The sequence below is a fragment of the Drosophila subpulchrella genome, chromosome 3L (genome assembly GCF_014743375.2).
Source record: "Drosophila subpulchrella strain 33 F10 #4 breed RU33 chromosome 3L, RU_Dsub_v1.1 Primary Assembly, whole genome shotgun sequence".
Taxonomy (NCBI): domain Eukaryota; kingdom Metazoa; phylum Arthropoda; class Insecta; order Diptera; family Drosophilidae; genus Drosophila; species Drosophila subpulchrella.
Genome location: NC_050612.1, coordinates 15,973,941 through 15,993,842, shown reverse-complemented (window position 1 = coordinate 15,993,842; position 19,902 = coordinate 15,973,941). Strand labels below are relative to the sequence as shown.

The following is a 19,902-nucleotide window of genomic DNA, read 5'->3' as shown; positions in this document are numbered from 1 at the left end:
TGATTAGCCAGTCCCAAAACCAGACGCGACCACAAGCTGCCGGCAGAAAAGCGGGCCCGCCGTCCCGCCTCCCTCTTTCCAGAAATCGACCATGGAATCTCAACCAGCGCGACTGGCATATCCAAAATTCATTTTTTGATAGGCCCCAGTGCTGTAGAATTAGCTTTTCTAGAGATTTTTGGAATTGAAGTTTGATAAATTCTAGACTTTATAAAAAACTTTAAAATGTATTTAACATTTTATTCAAATTGCTCATTTTTGGATTTTTTAAAACCCAAGCCGACATCTAAGAGATCTAACGGCTTTTCCATATCTTTGCTTTTCAAAAGTGTAGATATCTTACCGGTTTATGCCCAGACTATAAAAAAGAGAGTCTAGCTGGAGGATTGTGTACTTGCTAGATATCGTTTACGATCTCCAAGTATAATTCCAGAAAGTAAAAAAAAGTAATGCAAGATCAACTAATTTCATTTTGATATTTTATGTAATTTAAAAGTCTAAAACTTGAATGTCTCTAGATATATAGTCACCACAACTTATAATCTTCCGTTTATTTAAAGAAAATCCAATAACGTAATGTATTTCCTGTTTTAAAATGTACAATTTAAGGTTGACATATGTCACCCAAATCGGCTGAGAAAAAAACGCTTCTTTCACTTTTATCTTTGGCTTTATTAAGCTTGAAATACAATTATAATTGTTGTATTTTATTACATTAGTGGAGATAATGTAGATATGGAGAACGGTACGTATATGAGTAAGAGAGCTATACAAATAACAAACAATACAAATCTCAATTTCAACAAGGCACATCTATATTTAATGTATGTTATGCTGGGTGCTTGGTCTTAGACTAATGGAGAAGTACAAAATTTGATCCCTCATCAGATGTTTCGAAAATAACTTTTATAATTTCATAAGCATAAATACTAGATATGGCGTTGCATAGCATTCTTATACAAATAATCAGGTTGTTCGTGGTCACGTGACATTTAAAAAGAAGAGAGAGAAAAATTGTTAAGGATGGTTCGTGCTTGTTTATGGGATAGGGATAGGGACTTTCTCTTATAGTAGTGTCTTTCATAAAGTACTATCCTTAAGTGACTGCGGCTGCGCGATCTGGTATATGTCCTCCAGATCAGGGTGGGATCGACCTTCAATGGTGACAAAAACATAGATATGATGTTCCGTATTTACAGAAAGGTACACGGTGATCGCAGTATTAGAGTTCGCCGAAATATTAACCCTCCCTGCTCTGGAACACATCCCAGTGTGTAGACTATTCGATGCTCGGCCCAAGGCAACTGGATGTGCGGTGCTCAGCGAAAGATGGTGGTTCTCTGGGGATCCACGCTGGAGCTGATCACCAGCGGCTTCTCCACCGAGGGCTTCTCGTGCAGCGACAGATTGGCCACGCTGCTGGACGTGGTCTTGGTGGAGTACTGACTCTGACGTTGGTTACTGCCATCGCGCACACTCGAGCATCTAAAATTGTGCGGTTGGGGTTTCGTTGAGTGGTTATGACGTCCATTGCGTGGGCAGCGTGGAATAGACAATGGCGGTAAATCTGATTAGAATTGGTTCGATTGAGTGTTTTGGGTTTTAGTTGAGGAAAAGCAAACACACACGAAGCGATCAGATAGGATCAAAACAGATTACCTTCACCAATACACAAAAGTGGAAAGACAGTATGATTAGGTTTCAAGGAGTTAGGGGTTATTCAGCGTTAGTTATCTACTGGTTACTTTCAACTGAGGTTAAGTACACTTCTTAATTCCTGGTTTACCTGTGACCACTTTGATTAGATGGCTACATTTGGCCTTGGACTTGGATCGGTGGTTTTCCCACCGGTCCTATCAACAGCCTTAAGGTGCAGCTTTTTCGGCAGCACATTCGAGTCAGAAATGATGGAAGTCGAGGTGGTGGTCGAGCTCAAGCCATTAGAGCGCTTTTTCTCCAGCAGTCTTCAGTGGACAACGATCGATGGCGATCACATTGATGTTGAGACACATGCACATATGGACACACATTGTAGATGCAAACATAAGTTGGTGTTTAGATCAGGGCACTTAGAAATGGTATTACTGTTTAGTAGCTACGTATACGTGACGCATAATGGACGGATTTTGGTTCTTGTGGCTTAGACTTGACTTGGTTACCCAGCCTAGGCGGCTGGAGATTCGGGGCTGTGTATGTTGTCAGTGTTGGGTTTTGAGTTAGTCTGCTGGCTGTTTCTGTTGGTGTTGAGTTTGCGGTTAAGCAATATCGAAAGCGGTCTGACAACGAGATAAGTACAACATAAAAGGCATATAATCAGAGTCTGCAAACAGTCAGGATCCCTCATCAGCTCGAAATCTCAAAACTTATGTAAACTTATTATAGAATATAGAACAAATAGATCTTTTTTCAAGATACTTGATTACTACAGCTAGCATTTTTGATTAACGAGCACGTTAGTCAGGGCCACGACCATCGAGCGGAACAGAGCCTGCTTACTGCAATCGACGGGATCAATTCAGACTTCATGTGAGTGAATACCGCTGGTGGAGCCATTGGCGAAGGCATTGCGAATCACCACCAGCTTGCGGATGTGGTTGGAGGCGTCCATAAACCGCTGTCGCATGGAGATCGAGGTGGGCCCCATGGTTACACTCTCAGTCTGCCGCAGACTGCGCACCCGTATCGTTCTGGGAATGGTCGGGATTACAGGTTCGATGGTGGACAAAGACAGGACACACGGGTCGGATGAGTGGACAAACGCCACAGGGGCGAGACAAAACTAAACTGGAAGTCTAAATGGAGAAACACTAACCTGTTTGTGATCAAATGCTTGACCTTCTTCTTCATCACGAACAGCATAAAGATGAGAAAGCCCTGCATGGCGTTGGCCAGATCCGAAATGTAGAAGAGCTTCGACCACTCCTTGTCGTTGCCCACGAAGTACGAGATGAGCTCCGACAGCCAGGTGATGCCCATGATGAGGAAGAGGCGCAGAAACAAGCCGAACCTGAGGGTGGACCAAACACGACGGACCCATCTTAGGGGAAGTTGGATGGAAAACACTAAAGCGATCGCACTTACTTGTCCTTCTCGGTTCGCAGGTTCTTGGTGCTGTTCTCACTCGCAATTATCCTGGCCATCTCCCGTTGAACTCCGTGGATCTTGATCGCCGTCATTATGAACATGACCGTGTTGGCCACGACGATCGCCATAACGGGACCATAGAAGTAGATAATGGCCGACCAGTTGCTCATGTCCAGCCAGCAGTAAGTGCCATCCCCGATTCCGGGCTTGAGATACGAGGGCCAATCGGTCAGTATCTGGGCATAATACGTGAAGGCCAGAAAAATGACGGCAATTCCCCACGAGTACAGCGAGTAGAACAGGAAACGCCTGTTCTCTTGGAACCTGTTGATGCCTCTCGTCCCTCGGAAGTTGTGCCACAAGTCGAAGCTGATGACACTTAGCCAAAGGTAGGCGCCCATAAAAAAGAAGTAGGCCGTAAAGCCCAGTATCTGGCATTCAGTACCCGAGGCATCGATTTTGTAGAGTTGAACATAGGCCAGCGCGGAGTAGCCGACGGTGAGGCCCACCAAGTAGCAGACCAGGCTCTTGCCATGCTGGTTGCGAAGCTCGGGGATCAGCAGGTAAACGGCTATGGTCAGCATCATGAAGGGTATGGAGAAGATCATGGCTGGTGGCGAAAGAGGTACGGCGGATTATTAAGAAGCTGCTGCTAAACGATGCATCAGCAGCGGAGAAGATTCTTACCATAGGCATTGATGATCTTCACCGTGCCGTGGTCGTCCTGCATCTCACAGTTGGCCGGACGAAGGGTGTAGAAAAGGTCAGATTCGTTGACAAAGGCCGGCACCATGCAGAACTCATTCTTCCTGATGACCTGCTTATCGTCTATACGGAGCATGGAACCGTTCTCGAAAATAAGATAGTCGTCCCAGTAGTTGATATCCGGCTGCAGGGAGAACATCTTGGGACAGGGTCGGAAGCTCTGGATAGCAAACTGCTGAAACATGTTGACCAGCAGCGTGCTTTGGTTATGGAAGGTCACATTGAGCAGTGGCGGTTCCGGCCAAGTGCGATTATCCTTGTGATCGATTATGCATCCATCCGATTGCGTGTCGAAGACCTGGCGCCACGGGCAGCAGATGTTGAGGCACTCCTTCAACTTGCAGACACATCCTCGGACGTGCTCCGGCACCTCTATGCGTTCCGTCAGCGATCTATGGATGTAGTCGTACGTTCCGATCAAGTGTGCGGGAACTATCGTGCCATAATAGTCGTAGCTTCCGTTCGGGAACGACCTATGACCCGTCAAGTTGACCGTATCGTAGAAATTGCAGGGAACGTTCGGATCATCTATGGTGTGGTAGCGGTCTCTTTCGGCCATAACGTAAGCCCCGAAAGGAATTCCGGGAATCAGTCGGAACACAACTAAGCATAGGATCCCCAGCAGAGTAACTCCACAGTAGAGGGATCCACCTCGCTGCTGGATCATCTTAGGCATGGTGGAGGTTCTGGGAGTAGAAAATTTATCAGGGCCATTAATATAAATGGTAAACCACTATGACTTTTGTAAATTGGTACAACATTGTAAAGTTAAGTTTGGCATATTTGAGTGCTTGGTTTTGAAAGTTTTGTATTAATCCTTTTTATGAGACAACATTCATATCCTAATAATATGAATTACATAATGCTGAAGAAATAAGCAACTCATGCCAAGGGAGGGAATCAATTAATTCCTATTTGCCGATTAGTTAGTCATTCAATGTTTAGCTAACCGAGTTCACTAATTTGGGCAGTGGTGCCCTATTAAAGGACTCATCAGTGGACACAAGTAGTGAATCATCCACGCGGACAACAGGTTGTTGGGAAGGACCAAACGAGGGGAAATTGGATAGCGTCACAAGCAATTAGCAGCCAACGAGTCCCATGGGGGGAACTAAGGAACTAGGTCTCCGTGGGGCATCAATCATAAGGTCAGCCACGCAGGGAGTGCAGACGAAGCAAACATTTATGGATTCGTGTTAAATTGATAGTAACTGCCGTCGTCTGTCAATACCGGTGACATTCTCCCCAAAAACCCTGCTCCAATCCAGATCTACCCACTTTTTGAAGCGCTGCTAACATGCCCGTCCATAAATTCATTACCAATGCGAAAAGCTATATCATAAGTGCTATCTTATCTTGCATCATTAGCCTGTGGGGACCACCTAATTCATTGATCCGCTGATTGTTTGCTTTCGCCGGGGAGGAGCATGGTTACCTGTGGCATTCGTTGGCAGGCGTGTGGGCCACACAATTAGCCTGAATTTATGGATGGCGATTGGGTGGAGAAGGACAAACACATTAAACTCCATATAGTGGCTAATGGGCAAAGTGGATACTGGCGGCGGGAGTGCGAGTAAAAGGTCTTATCTAGCGTTAGAAAATTAGCATAATTAATAGCACATGCACTTTGAAAATTTTAGCATACGTATACCATATACATACATATTCGCACATTTAAAGTGCGAAAGGGTGCTGCGGATGTTTGAAAAATAATCAAAACATGCTGAACATTAAAATCATGAATACAATTGCCCATAAAATTGAATTATGGCCAGCGATCTCTTTATTTCAATACATTGTTTCTCGAAATAATTTCCATGCCCCCGCAAGTGTGCCAAAATCATTTGGCATCGGTTTGATAAAAGCAATATTTCTTCTCAATATTTTTTTCGGGTTCTAAACATTTTGTGTATTTTTATTTTGAGTGGCCACACAATTATTCATGCTGAATTGCTTGACTCGATTTCAAAGAAATTCCCAGTTTTATAGAACGGAACGATTTAATATTTTGATCGGGGCTTATATTGCTTGATTGATGGCGTTATTGTGATGGGATAGTGGTTCAACGAATGCTTAATAGATAGATGTAAAGGTTTCATCGAGAAGGAATGCAAAACAGGAATTGTTTATAAATTAGGGTTGGTTCCAACAATAATAGTTAGAAAACGAATATTAGGTAGCATTTTTCAGCAGTAAAGATAACTCCATTTGACACATGATAACGCAGATATTATCGGTATCTCAAAGAACCAATGTTCTCAACTTGGCATTACTCTTTCATGAGCACAAATTTGAATCGGAATATGAAAGGGGATAAAGATAACTCCATTTGACACATGATAACGCAGATATTATCGGTATCTCTAAGAACCAATGTTCTCAACTTGGCATTACTCTTTCATGAGCACAAATTTGAATCGGAATATGAAAGGGGATAAAGATAACTCCATTTGACACATGATAACGCAGATATTATCGGTATCTCTAAGAACCAATGTTCTCAACTTGGCATTACTCTTTCATGAGCACAAATTTGAATCGGAATATGAAAGGGGATAAAGATAACTCCATTTGACACATGATAACGCAGATATTATCGGTATCTCTAAGAACCAATGTTCTCAACTTGGCATTACTCTTTCATGAGCACAAATTTGAATCGGAATATGAAAGGGGAACTGTTGATATGTTTTTGTAGCTGACTCGTATAAAATGTCTTATTTGTGGTCGGTAACCGATAAGATAAACTCAATTGGACAGCGACGCCTAGTAATGCCTGACAAAGGAGTATGACTCTCTTGTTTATAAATGTATATATAGATAGAGTGTTCCGCGAGAGACTTATCGAATCGAATACCTAGTTCCAGTTAAATATGTGAGCCATTTTATTGTGGCACTTACTTACAGATGCCCGGTTATGCGACTCCTTAGGTTTTTGGTTTTGGACTCGGTTATAATCTGGTTGATTATGATAGTTTGGGGATTGTCCATGGTCAGGATGTGGGTGAGTAATAGAGAAACTGAGTCATCCACAGTGGCACTACTTAGCCCAGCTAAATGCCAGTAATATCGCATTACCTTAGCCGCAGCATAGGGCTTAGAACCCAAAGAAGATTTATCGCCGCTGGGTGTCACAAGGCGTATACGCTATTTTAGCAAACTACAACACCATCCACATGTTAATATCGAAAATGACTGTGTATGTACGTTGGTTTATACGCGGAAACGAATTTAAACTCAAGTGAACCCAACTCACATAAATTATAATCTGTTTATTGTTATTATCCGCACTCAGTTTTTATACAAACTGTCTTCGATTTTGGGTTTTTTATGCTGGTATTTTTCAACAACTGTTTGTGCTTATCACGTATGCCACAAAAGCACTGGAATTACTTCTTATATATATGCCCATTATCTTGCCGAGGGCAGCGCGGTTTTCAGTCCGTATCAGAAAGGGAACTAATCGGCAAAGACAGGAGACTCCGCCGTGCGAAGAGCCCATGATTGCAAGTCACCACACCAAAGTTGGACTGTGGTGAGCTGCGGTGGGTTCTCGGTTCCCCATTAGATAAGCAGCGATTACAGGGTCCAGTGTTTTTTATTTCCCCTGCAAACAAACACTTGGCAAAACAATTTTTAATGGCCAACCCATTGACGGGTTTGCTGGTTCGAATATTTCGTGAGAAAATTCCAAGTGGAGTATTTTTAGACCCCCGATGCTGATGCCTCTGTGCTGTCTGTGGATTGTAAACAAAGGCGGGCGGTTCTATCAATTGATTGCCTTTAGAGTGGGCGGGCGGCAAGTTCGCCAAATATTATTCCACTGACACCCCTCGTTTTCCGGGGGAAAAAGAGAAGGGCTCCGACAGTCAACAGATCCCATTCCCGGCGAACTCGAGACTCCGTCATCATGGATGTCTCTTAGCCCTCTACAGTTTTGATGAAATTTTTAGCCAAAACCATTCAAACCATTGTAAATACCTAAAAAATTCTCTATAATTTCATATTTTTTTAAATATTTTATTTTGTATGTTTCTACTTTAGGATTACCTAAGACCCCTTAACGCAGAAGGCAGCTGCAAAGAATCGATAATGGTATTTAAATCGAATTAACGAATTAATCGATCCCATAAATAGTCATGGCATGCTCTATCTAAAACTCATTTGCAAAGAGAATTCCCAGCTAGTGGTTGCTCATTTCATATTTTTAGAATTTTCTATGTAGCATATAAACATTAGTTGGTTTATGGAGTGATAGGTTGCTGTAAAATTAATTTAAGGGAACTTAATGTGTTGACTAAGGAGAAGTGAAGTTAGAAAAGCCAGCTGTAAAAACACACCACAAACTGAAAAATCATTCCACTAATTAATTGGTACATGCATTTGGCTTATCGTGGAAATAATAAATGCACAGCGGGAAAAGACAAGGGCCCCACCCAAAGCTCCAATGTGCGTGATAATATTAATAGAACAAAACTTTAAACGCTGCCCTATTTTCAAACTTGTAATACAGATGTAGCTAGGTTATATACCTGGGTGTTCTACACAGGGGATGCTCTTTTATGTTTATCTAATATTCCGCGTAGGTATGATATATTTTAATCTAATACTCAGGAGGTTGAAAAAATGATAGCGAAATAAACAGAACTCAAAGCAAACAATAAACAATATCGCCAAGATGTTTCAACAACAATTCCCAGCCAAATGTGCGAAAGTGTAAACAACATTTAACAAAATAGAATTCTGAATCGAAAGAAACAGTTCAGATCCGATTGGAAGACCAAGGTGCGGCCTTTAAGAGGGGGTGGCCATCCAGCTATTTCGCTATAATAACCCATTTTCTCAGTGACTCAATAAAAGTGCATCGGGTGGGAACAGTTGTGTAAACACTAACCAGCCGTCAGGCAGTGTTTGTCATGGAATTAGCCGTTTCCAGCTCTGATTTTCTAATCAGGGAACTTCGATTGCCATTATTTTCTTATGGCCGTCGGTTTAATTTGCACACATTTCCTACAAGTGCGAAACTTATCAACTGAGTCAGATACATTTGTCAGGAAAACCTTTTAATAGTTGCATTCTTAATCACCTCAACAAGTGTAAATTCATTTTTTTAAACCAGTCGCTTAAGGGCTGGCAACTATATTATATCTGATCCCAGTAGTTAATGGCTTGAAACTTACCCAGTTCAGGTGATGAATGATGTGAGCAACTTAAAGTTGTTTGCTGATAAACAAAGTTCTTCCTGTTGTTGTCTTAGTTCGCTCTCTTTATAGTTATAGAAGATCAGTGGGGAACTTCGCGAATGGCAGTATCAGTAACTGAAAACACTGACCAGGTATAGATGGGTAAACAAAAACGGTCGAACCTCTGTGAGAGTCTTTTGGGGTCTACGGGTTTTTTGTCGCCTTGCAAAAAGCCTTAACGAAACATGGTTTCGGTTTTAAATTTACCTTGCGTTACGTGTTGTGTGTGTGTTTTTATCAGGTTTACTTATGCAAATTGGATCTGGGAAGAGACTGCGGCTCAAGGTAGGTAACCGCGTAAACGTTTCTCAAGAAATCAAGAGATCCTCATATCCATAATGAGTATATACATCGCGTCTCTGTCCCAATACTTTCAACGCACTGGCTATGGGGAATTCCCTGGGAAGTGGGTGTTAATACTCGAACACACGCGAACCGGTTACGATCGTTCGGGTTTTTAGATACCGGCAAAATCACACGCTAGCTAACGAATTAATTAACATTGACATTCGTAATTCCGATGTAATGATAGAGCTGGCTGGTTGTTCAATGGAGTTTTCCGAGTTCCGAACGAGCAGCACCCACAGCCAGCGACGTCTTGAGGCGAACTGAGGAGCTGCAGCGAAATGCCCAAGGAGCTACACAACAGACCTATACCAGATCCAATAACCCGAGTGGTATCTCGCCGACGGTTTCGCTAATTGAAAGGCAGGCAAAACAAAGCGCCGAACAATACGAAATTTGATCGAGTGGCAACAGTGGCTCGATTGTGTCTGTGGGCAAACAAAACAATTATCGGACGATGAATGGACTTCTTGAGTGGAGTAGTGGCCCCAGGGGAAACACGGGTGATGACTCAAATATTTTAGTTTATCAATTAATTATCATGGCGCCAGAGCAGCTCTTCGAGCCCAAAAAGTTCTCTCTCTCTCTATATAACAGTCCCACGAGATTTCTCTTTTGTTTTGATCAAGTGATAGAACAGAACTGTATTCTTAGTGCGGGTGATAATCATAAGCTCTAGTTGATCTCTGCTGGGGTCTGACTTATTCTCATCTGCTGATGAAGAACGACCTTGAGAAATTAAAGGGAAAGCAATGGAACTAAAACAACACAATTTTTTGGATTATATAAGTAAATGCAACGGCAGATGGAACCATTAAAAGGAAGCCAAATCCCACGTCTCCACAATGGGAACCCAAACATTGGCACGTAGAGTTGGGGCCCCACAAACACAGCTCGACGTGTTCAGAATCAGCTGTATTTGACCAGCCAGCCAGTATAGTTCGTACCATCCATGGATCGAAGCAAGCAATATAATCGAGCATTACACCCCTCAATAACATACAAATATTCAATTAAAAATCCCATTTAATAATCGTAAAGAGACAGGAACGTGTCGAATGATTCCGGGAGAGGATAGGAATAGGTATTCCCTAAAGTTGCTTGCCGTCATTTGGCGAACTTGAGAAAAAAGACAAAACTGGTTTTGGCATTGAAGACATGTTCACAAACATATAGGTTCACCAACAAAAAAAAAATCAGTGCGAAACAATTGGCGATACTCATGAAGAGACAACGCAACTTTTTGTTGTGGGCCGAGGCGAGACATTAAAGTCGCATTATATGTACGTTAAAGCCATCCAGCATGGCTATGGCTCCTCTGGTTTCGCAACTCGGCGGAGGGGCGGGTTCCAAAAAACCGGGGCCTTGAACGAGGAACATTTCACAGAGTGATCTCCAATTTCCGCAGGATCTCTTATTTGTTAATATTTCTTAGTGTCAGTTTCATTTTTATTATGGCGCTCGACAAATTTGTTTTGATAATTATATTCAGAGATGTGCTTACTGGGCCAGAGTTAGCGGCTAGATAAGCGCGACCAGTCAGGTCTAATTGAGATATATATTCCGAACGATAAGCTTCCCGATTGACCCGCAAGTAAACTTCTTCATCGGCCGAATTCGCTGCGACTGAAACCACTCGTCTGCGAGTCTCCAGTTTGGCTGGCTTTCCTCCATCATCGTTTGCACGGCGAAAAGCTGCGCCAGTTCTATGAAAAGCTTCTGAGTGCCAGCGGTATTTTCCACCAGTTTAAGCTAAATTGACTCTACATCACATTTGGTTTCAAAAAATGGTAGATGTTAAGTAAAAAATAAAGCTATATTTGGACACAAACCATATTTTAAAATTTCTCAGCGGTGCCACTGAAATGTTAAGATGTATCAAAATCTAACAGCACTGTTAAGATGTATCCAAATCTAACAGAAATGTTAGAAAAATATTAACTTTCTGTTAGAAAACGTTACATCTTAACATTTCTTGGAAGAGGAAGAACACATGGCGCCTTTATTCAAAAATATTGAATTTTTATACCCGTTACTCGTAGAGTAAAAGGGTATACTAGATTCGTCGGAAAGTATGTAACAGGCAGAAGGAAGCGTTTCCGACCCCATAAAGTATATATATTCTTGATCAGGATCACTAGCCGAGTCGATCTAGCCATGTCCGTCTGTCCGTCTGTCCGTCTGTCCGTCTGTCCGTCTGTCCGTCTGTCCGTCTGTCCGTCTGTCCGTCTGTCCGTCTGTCCGTCTGTCCGTATGAACGCTGAGATCTTGGAAACTATAAGAGTTACAATACTGGGATTAGGCATGCAGATTCCTGAGATTCCTGCGCAGCGCAAGTTTGTTTCAAAAGAGTGCCACGCCCACTCTAACGCCCACAAACCGCCCAAAACTGTGGCTCCTACAGTTTTGATGCTAGAACAAAAATTTTAACTGAAATGTATTGTTCTCATCAATACCTACCGACTGACCTAAAAAAAGTTTGCCACGCCCACTTTAACGCCCACAAACCGCCCACAAACTTCAAAAAATCGTAAATATGAACGCGGATATCTCGGAAAATATCAAAGATAGAGAAACGAGATTTCAGATTAAGATTCCGTAGGCTTGAGCGCAGCGCAAGTTTATTACGCGAATATGCCACGCCCACTCCAACGCCCACAAACCGCCCAAGTCTGTGGCGCCCACAATTTTCATGGTAGATCAAAAATTTAAACTGAAATGTATTGGTTTCGTCAATACCTATCGATTGATTTAAAAAAAACTTTGCCACGCCCACTCTAACGCCCACAACGCTTAAATCTGTCTACCGCCGGTAGGTGGCGCATTTGCTGCTTGCATATCTCCATTTTCCTTTGGTCCCTTTAGCTGAGTAACGGGTATCTGATAGTCGAGGTACTCGACTATAGCGTTCTTCCTTGTTTAGCTTTTTATTTTGTTTAATTTTTTTTTAAACTTGGTAGCAATCATTCTGTTACTTATTAACGTTAACCAAGACCAAGAAAATGGTTGTTAGAAATGTAGATACTTTAAATACTAATACATTAAGAGATACCGAAAATACCCAAAAATTACAAACTCACAGCCATACTATTTTGTCGAAGACGTTTTAAAATAACATTTGATAGATCAATTTTCATATATGAAAATCATACCATTTTTTCAAGTATTTTTTTTTAATGTGATACGGGTTTATATCAAAAAGTGTAGTTGATATGATTTTGTAATAGTATGAATTTTGATCAGCTGTTAATCAGCTGTTCCATACAAAATCAACTGTCAGAGATTTCAGCAATTCAACAGCCTCGGGGCTGTTGAAAATTTTGTCTTATTGCTGAAAACCAGAGTTGTCGCTGTTCTCGACTAAAAGTAAGAGTGTAACTTCGGTCAATTGTAAACATGGAGGAATTGCATTCGTATAAAATACGCATATAGAGGATATCTAATAGGATGCTGCCTGTTAGCAGTTCTAATAGTTTAGTATTTTGGCTTATTTTCGGCATTTTTCTTTGATCATCTTAAAATTAATCATTCAACATGGAACTTTTAGGGTCGTTCCCTTAATTGCTGATTTTGCTGAATTTTCAACAATTCAGCAATTCAACAGTTTAGGTAACACCCAGGATATGACAAAGTTAACGTTAAAAAAATTCAGTTTTCAGTTTGCATAGTTTTATGTGTTCGACGCCGTCCTCGTGAAGTGGTTCATTGATCCTCCCGTCGTATTTCTACTTCTGGATCTGCTACTGACACCACTCCATGTGGGCTTAGGATTGTTCCTAGGAAGAAATTGGTTACTATTTGATAGGAATAAGGGCACACAAAAAAACCACCAAACACCATTCTAAGAGTAAGCACAACAAGTTATAAGTGAAAACCAAAATAAGGTTCTTAACTATTAATTCCCATGCGTTTTTTGGCTTGAAACCTACTTTAAGTTTAACATGAGGACGTGAAAACAGTCCTATGGTGCTTCAAAACATAAATAAAACGACATGCAAGATCATCAAGCGCCTTGTTAGTAAAATTTCCAACACCAAGCTAACAAAAATAAAGTTCCTTTTGGATTACCATTTTGATCATATTTCGAATTCTCAAGCGAAATCTCTTCTTCGCTGTCAAGGGCATCTTCTCTCTCACCCAAAATGCTGCTCAGGCAGGGACAATGAATGGACCTGATTATTCGAGGATCTATCAGAATAGAAAATTACTTACCGATCCCTCAAGAGCCTTAGCGTGCTTGGCTTTAGAATAAACAGCACAAATATGATGATTCCCTGAGACCAGTTGAAGTAGTCCGCTACCAGAAAAACGTTGGCCCAAGTTTTGTTGGATTGTACCAAGTAGGAGATTATCTCCAAGCTCCACGACATACCCATGATGATGAAAAGCCGCAAAAAGGAGGTGTAACTAAATGGAATGATGGAATCTTAAATATTCAAGTAAATATTACATTTTAATTACGTGTGCTTGTCCGAGTTAAGCTTGTGCTTTCTCTCTTGCTTGTGTGCAAAGTTCTGTATGTCCTTCCTCACTCTTATTATACGAATAGCCGTTAGGATGAACATGGCAATGTTGAAGGCTATCAGCAATACCATCGGTCCATAGAAGTAGAGCATGGCAGACCATTCTGGGGCTGGGGATGGAAGAGGAAAGCTACATAAGCCGGAAATATTTAGAAAGCGAAATGCGGAACCCACTATTGATCCAACACTGTCCTTCGCTGCCCATCCGAGGGTTCCAGTCCTCGTTAACTACCATCTTATCGGCCAGAAAGGTGATTCCGGTCAAGATCAGCGCCATGCCCCAGGCGTAGGTGTTGTAGGCCAGAAACCTATGCTCGGGCAGGAAGCGATTGATGCTGTGTAAGGTGCCACTGAATGTACTCCACAGGTGCAGACTGATGACAGAAAGCCAAAAAAAGGCGGCCATCAAGAAAAAGTAACCCAGGTAACCAGCTGTAAGGCAGAAGCTGAACAACAATTTCCACATGTCTAGTAACAGGAAAAGGTAGCCCATGAAGAGACATAGAATGTAGCACAGGAAGCACTTGCCGTGCAAGTTCTGTAACTTTTTAACGTAAAGATAAACGCACATCGTAAGAACCATACAAACCAGCGATGTGATAATCACTGTGGGAAGAGGGAAAATAAAGGGTCAGAAAGGACACTGGTATACCCATACCTCGCAACTTACCCACGGTCTGTGCCGTTCTGGATGGCACTATAAAGCAGTTGTGTGGCGCTATTCGAATGTATGTGGTATTATCATCTGATTCGAACTCAAAGTGCTGAAAGCAGTACTCTCGCTTGTTTAGAGTCACGCTGTCATAGTGGCGGAAGAAAGACCCATTCTAAAAAAAACAAGGAAGAACGCTATAGTCGAGTACCTCGACTATCAGATACCCGTTACTCAGCTAAATGGACCTAAGGGAAATGGAGACATGCAAGCAGCAAAGCGAGATTGAAATGCGCCACCTATCGGCGGTAGACAGATTTAAGCGATATGGGCGTTGGAGTGGGCGTGGCAAATTTTTTTTTGGGTCAATCGATAGGTATTGACGAGACCAATACAGTTCAGTTCAAATTTTGTATCTAGCATGAAAATTGTGGGCGCCACAGGCTTGGGCGGTTTGTGGGCGTTAGAGTGGGCGTGGCATATCTGCGTTACAAACTTGCGCTGCGCACAAGGCTACGGATTCTAAATATGAGATCCCAGTTCTCTATCCTTGATAGTTTCCGAGATATCCACGTTCATATTTACGATTTTTTGAAGTTTGTGGGCGGTTTGTGGGCGTAAAAGTGGGCGTGGCAACCTTTTTTTTTTATCAATCGATAGGTATTGATGAGAACAATACATTTCAGTTAAAATTTTTATTCTATCATCAAAACTGTAGGAGCCACAGTTTTGGGCGGTTTGTGGGCGTTAGAGTGGGCGTGGCACTCTACTGAAATAAACTTGCGCTGCGTAAGAAGCTCAGGAATCTGCACGCCAAATCTCAATAGCCTAGCTCTCATAGTTTCCGAGATCTCAGCGTTCATCCGGACAGACAGACGGACAGACGGACAGACGGACAGACGGACAGACGGACAGACGGACAGACGGACAGACGGACATGGCTAGATCGACTCGGCTAGTGATCCTGATCAAGAATATATATACTTTATGGGGTCGGAAACGCTTCCTTCTGCCTGTTACATACTTTCCGACGAATCTAGTATACCCTTTTACTCTACGAGTAACGGGTATAAATACTTATTAAACATGCCACATTCTTTACCTAGCAAGCAAACCTCAAACAATGTGTACTGCTGGGTTTCATCTCGATTGTCTAGGTAGAACATATCCTCACAGGGCATCGGTAGATCCCACTGCACGATTAGTTCGTCCTTAAAGTGCCTTGTGACCTCCGATCCGTTCTTGAGGGTCACGTTCAGGTAAGGATCGTGTTCTTCAAGTTCTTCCTCCGTCATCTTTTTGGAGCAAACACCCCCATTCATGATGTGGTTGTGGGGGCAGCAAAACCTGATGCAGGGTTTCAATTTGCAAACACATCCCCTTATGTGGCTCTCCACCGTTTCCTTGGATTCGTCCGGAAGAATCCTGAAGTTATATTTCCCCGTCAACTCGGCGGGAATGAGTATCCCGTCATATAGATACGAACCATTCGGTAACCTTTGGCCTGCCGAAATATCGACAGTGTCAAAGAAATCGCAATCGTAAATATCTGCCTTTGTTTTTGGCAGAACTATCAAAGAAACAGCTAAAACCCACATATAAAGTAATACAGATATGTTCACATTTCGAAGTATCAACATTTCGAAAAATCTGCATTTATCTGAAAAGAAAGTTGAAGTTGAAAGGTTTTTGATTACTACACCCAAAAAAAGTCTTCGAGAGTCAATTTGATAAGTGTGGGTGAAAATGACACTACACCTAGGATCAAATTTTTGGGATCAATTTGATCCTGAGTGAGTGTCAAAAGTATACTACATTGTATGAAAAATCTTTTTTGATTCTAATTAGGGTCATTTTGACCAAATCCAGGGTCTCGTCGATACCTATAATTTTATTTCTATTTTCGAAATTCGAACTGCGCCTATCGTGCAAGCAAGCGTAGTTATCGATAAATCATTGTGAGCTCGACATTGCGTAAGAGACGACAAATATTTCAGTGCAAGGTGCTAGTGTTTATTGAATCACTTACCTGATTCAATTCCTAATAATATAATATGTAATATGTAATGTAGTTTGCGGTTACAAACATACTTATTTAAGCAGAAATGTTTATAAACATATAGATATATCTATTCTTTACAGCGATCTTCGAATTTATAGAAACACACTGCACATATATATGTATGTAAGCATGTAAGCACTGACGGTGACATCGCTTGCCATTTTTGAATGCAATATATTTTTTTGTCATTTAAGTTCAACGGACAACGTTTCTATGCAGATGGCCCCCTTATCCACGTATGTACACCTGGTCGACGGCAGCAAATTTATAAGATTAAAACAAGGAAGAACGCTATAGTCGAGTACCTCGACTATCAGATACCCGTTACTCAGCTAAAGGGACCAAAGGGAAGTGGAGATATGCAAGCAGCAAAGCGAGATTGAAATGCGTCACCTACCGGCGGTAGACAGATTTAAGCGTTATGGGCGTTAGAGTGGGCGTGGCAAATTTTTTTTTGGATCAATCGATAAGTATTGACGAGACCAATACATTTCAGTTAAAATTTTGTATCTAGCATGAAAATTGTGGGCGCCAGAGGCTTGGACGGTTTGCGGGAGTTAGACTGGGCTTGCAAGATTTTTCTTACTTAAGTTGCTTAGAAATAAGTCTCACAACTATATGTATATGAAATGACGAGAGAACGATCAAAACTGATTCTTATGTACAACTCTGTTGGCAGGGAGAGTTATCAAGTTTTCAAAATTTTAATTGGTACATTCTCTCTCGAGCCCACCCTTCAGCGAGAGAGTATTTGCGATAAAATACAGTTTGTCAAATAATTCTTTGCAAAAGGAACAAGATCCCAATTCTCTTTCTTTTATAGTTTCCGAGATATCCGCGTTCATATTTACGATTTTTCGAAGTTTGTGGGCGTTAAAGTGAGCGTAGAAAACTTTTTTTTTGGGTTAATCGATAGGTATAGATGAGAACAATACATTTCAGTTAAAATTTGTATTCTACCATCAAAACTGTAGGAGCCACAGCTTTGGGCGGTTTGTGGGTGTTAGTGTGGGCGTGGCACATGGCTGAAACAAACTTGCGCTGCGTATGAAGCTCAGGAATCTAAATCTAGCTCTTATAGTTTCCGAGATCTCGGCGTTCATCCGGACGGACGGACAGACGGACATGACTAGATCGACTCGACTAGTGATCCTGATCAAGAATATATATACTTTATGGGGTCGGAAACGCTTCCTTCGTGTTACATACTTTCCGACGAATCTAGTAAACCCTTTTACTATCAAGGATAGAGAACTGGGATCTCATATTTAGAATCCGTAGCCTTGTGCGCAGCGCAAGTTTGTAACGCAGATATGCCACGCCCACTCTAACGCCCACAAACCGCCCAAGCCTGTGGCGCCCACAATTTTCATGCTAGATACAAAATTTGAACTGAACTGTATTGGTCTCGTCAATACCTATCGATTGACCCAAAAAAAAATTTGCCACGCCCACTCAAACGCCCATATCGCTTAAATCTGTCTACCGCCGATAGGTGGCGCATTTCAATCTCGCTTTGCTGCTTGCATGTCTCCATTTCCCTTAGGTCCATTTAGCTGAGTAACGGGTATCTGATAGTCGAGGTACTCGACTATAGCGTTCTTCCTTGTTAGCTTTTTATTTTGTTTAATTTTTTTTTTAAACTTGGTAGCAATCATTCTGTTACTTATTAACGTTAACCAAGACCAAGAAAATGGTTCTTAGAAATGTAGATACTTTAAATACTAATACATTAAGAGATACCGAAAATACCCAACAATTACAAACTCACAGCCATACTACTACTTTTTATACCCTTGCAGAGGGTATATTGATTTCAGTCAGAAGTTTGCAACGCAGTGAAGGAGACGTTTCCGACCCCATAAAGTATATATATTCTTGATCAGCATGACTAGACGAGTCGATCTAGCCATGTCCGTCTGTCCGTCTGTCCGTCTGTCCGTCTGTCCGTCTGTCCGTCTGTCCGTCTGTCCGTCTGTCCGTCTGTCCGTCCGTTTCTACGCAAACTAGTCTCTCAGTTTTAAAGCTATCGGGCTGAAACTTTCCCAAAAGTCTTATATCTTTTGCAGGTAGTATATAAGTCGGAACCAGCCGGATCGGACAACTATATCTTATAGCTCCCATAGGAATAATCGGACAAAAAAATGAAAAAAAATTATATCTTTGGTGTTTTTTAGCATATAAACTCCTAAGCTTGGAAATAACAATTTTTAAATAATTTTGAATTTTGAATTAAATTTTATCGAAATCGGACAACTATATCATATAGCTGCCATAGGAACGATCGGAAAATTTGTGGAAAAATAATATGAAAAAAATTATAGCTTCGGTGTTTTTCAACATATAACCTCCAACGCTTGGAAATAACATTTTTTAATTAGTTCTGAATTTCGAATTAAATTTTATCAAAATCGGACGACTATGTCATATAGCTGCCATAGGAACGATCGGAAAATTGGTAGGAAAATAATATGAAACAAATTATAGCTTCGGTGTTTTTTAACATATAACCTCCTACGCTTGGAAATAACATTTTTTAATTAGTTCTGAATTTCGAATTTCATTTTATCAAAATCGGACGACTATATCATATAGCTGCCATAGGAACGATCGGAAAATTGGTAGGAAAATAATATGAAACAAATTATAGCTTCGGTGTTTTTTGACATATTATCTTATACTATTGGGAATATCATTTTTTGTGTTTTTAAATTTAATAATTATAGCTGCAAGGGTATATAAGCTTCGGCTTGCCGAAGCTAACTTCCTTTCTTGTTTAATTTGTTTTTAATTTCGAATAAATTTTATTAAAATCGGAAGACTTTATCATATAGCTGCCATAGGGACGATCGGTAAATTGGTGGGAAAATAATATGAAACAAATTATAGCTTCGGTGTTTTTTTTTAAACATAAAACCTCTTAAGCTTGGACATGACATTTTTTTAAATTAGTTTTGAATTTCGAATTAAGTTTTATCAAAATCGGACGACTACATCATAAAGCTGCTATAGGAACGATCGTAAAATTGGTGGGAAAATAATATGAAACAAATTATAGTATCGGTGTTCCTTAACATATAACCTCCTACGCTTGGAAATAAAATTTTTTAATTAGTTCTGAATTTCGAATTAATAATAATATTATATCATATAGCTGCCATAGGAACGATCGGAAAATTGGTAGGAAAATAATATGAAACAAATTATAGCTTCGGTGTTTTTTGACAT

At 41.1% G+C, this 19,902-nt stretch overlaps 2 protein-coding genes across 11 annotated transcripts; both read right to left on the bottom strand.

Annotated features, from left to right (window-relative positions):
* Positions 1 to 661: 661 nt before the first annotated feature.
* LOC119552704 (G-protein coupled receptor Mth2) lies at positions 662 to 11,058 on the bottom strand. Of its 10 annotated transcripts, none has more exons than XM_037862452.1 (7): positions 10,942 to 11,031; positions 9,300 to 9,491; positions 9,030 to 9,176; positions 3,772 to 4,535; positions 3,082 to 3,694; positions 2,813 to 3,007; positions 2,516 to 2,687 (listed from the first exon to the last, which is right to left on the bottom strand). In XM_037862452.1, exons 4-7 carry the CDS (start codon positions 4,523 to 4,525, stop codon positions 2,516 to 2,518), a joined length of 1,734 nt encoding a protein of 577 aa, XP_037718380.1. In that variant the 5' UTR covers positions 4,526 to 4,535; positions 9,030 to 9,176; positions 9,300 to 9,491; positions 10,942 to 11,031. The 10 variants fall into 10 exon arrangements, with proteins under 10 accessions (XP_037718374.1, XP_037718375.1, XP_037718376.1 ...); XM_037862450.1 differs by having other exon boundaries at positions 9,300 to 9,865; positions 10,942 to 11,027; XM_037862447.1 differs by lacking the exons at positions 2,516 to 2,687; positions 9,030 to 9,176; positions 9,300 to 9,491; positions 10,942 to 11,031 and adding exons at positions 1,344 to 1,485; positions 1,787 to 1,964; positions 6,755 to 6,903.
* A 2,033-nt stretch (positions 11,059 to 13,091) lies between these two features.
* On the bottom strand, positions 13,092 to 17,333 carry LOC119552706 (G-protein coupled receptor Mth-like). Its single transcript, XM_037862456.1, has 8 exons — positions 17,261 to 17,333; positions 15,728 to 16,272; positions 14,631 to 14,787; positions 14,135 to 14,566; positions 13,899 to 14,070; positions 13,650 to 13,844; positions 13,506 to 13,582; positions 13,092 to 13,213 (listed from the first exon to the last, which is right to left on the bottom strand). Exons 2-8 carry the CDS (start codon positions 16,250 to 16,252, stop codon positions 13,140 to 13,142), a joined length of 1,632 nt encoding a protein of 543 aa, XP_037718384.1. The 5' UTR covers positions 16,253 to 16,272; positions 17,261 to 17,333; the 3' UTR covers positions 13,092 to 13,139.
* Positions 17,334 to 19,902: the final 2,569 nt, after the last annotated feature.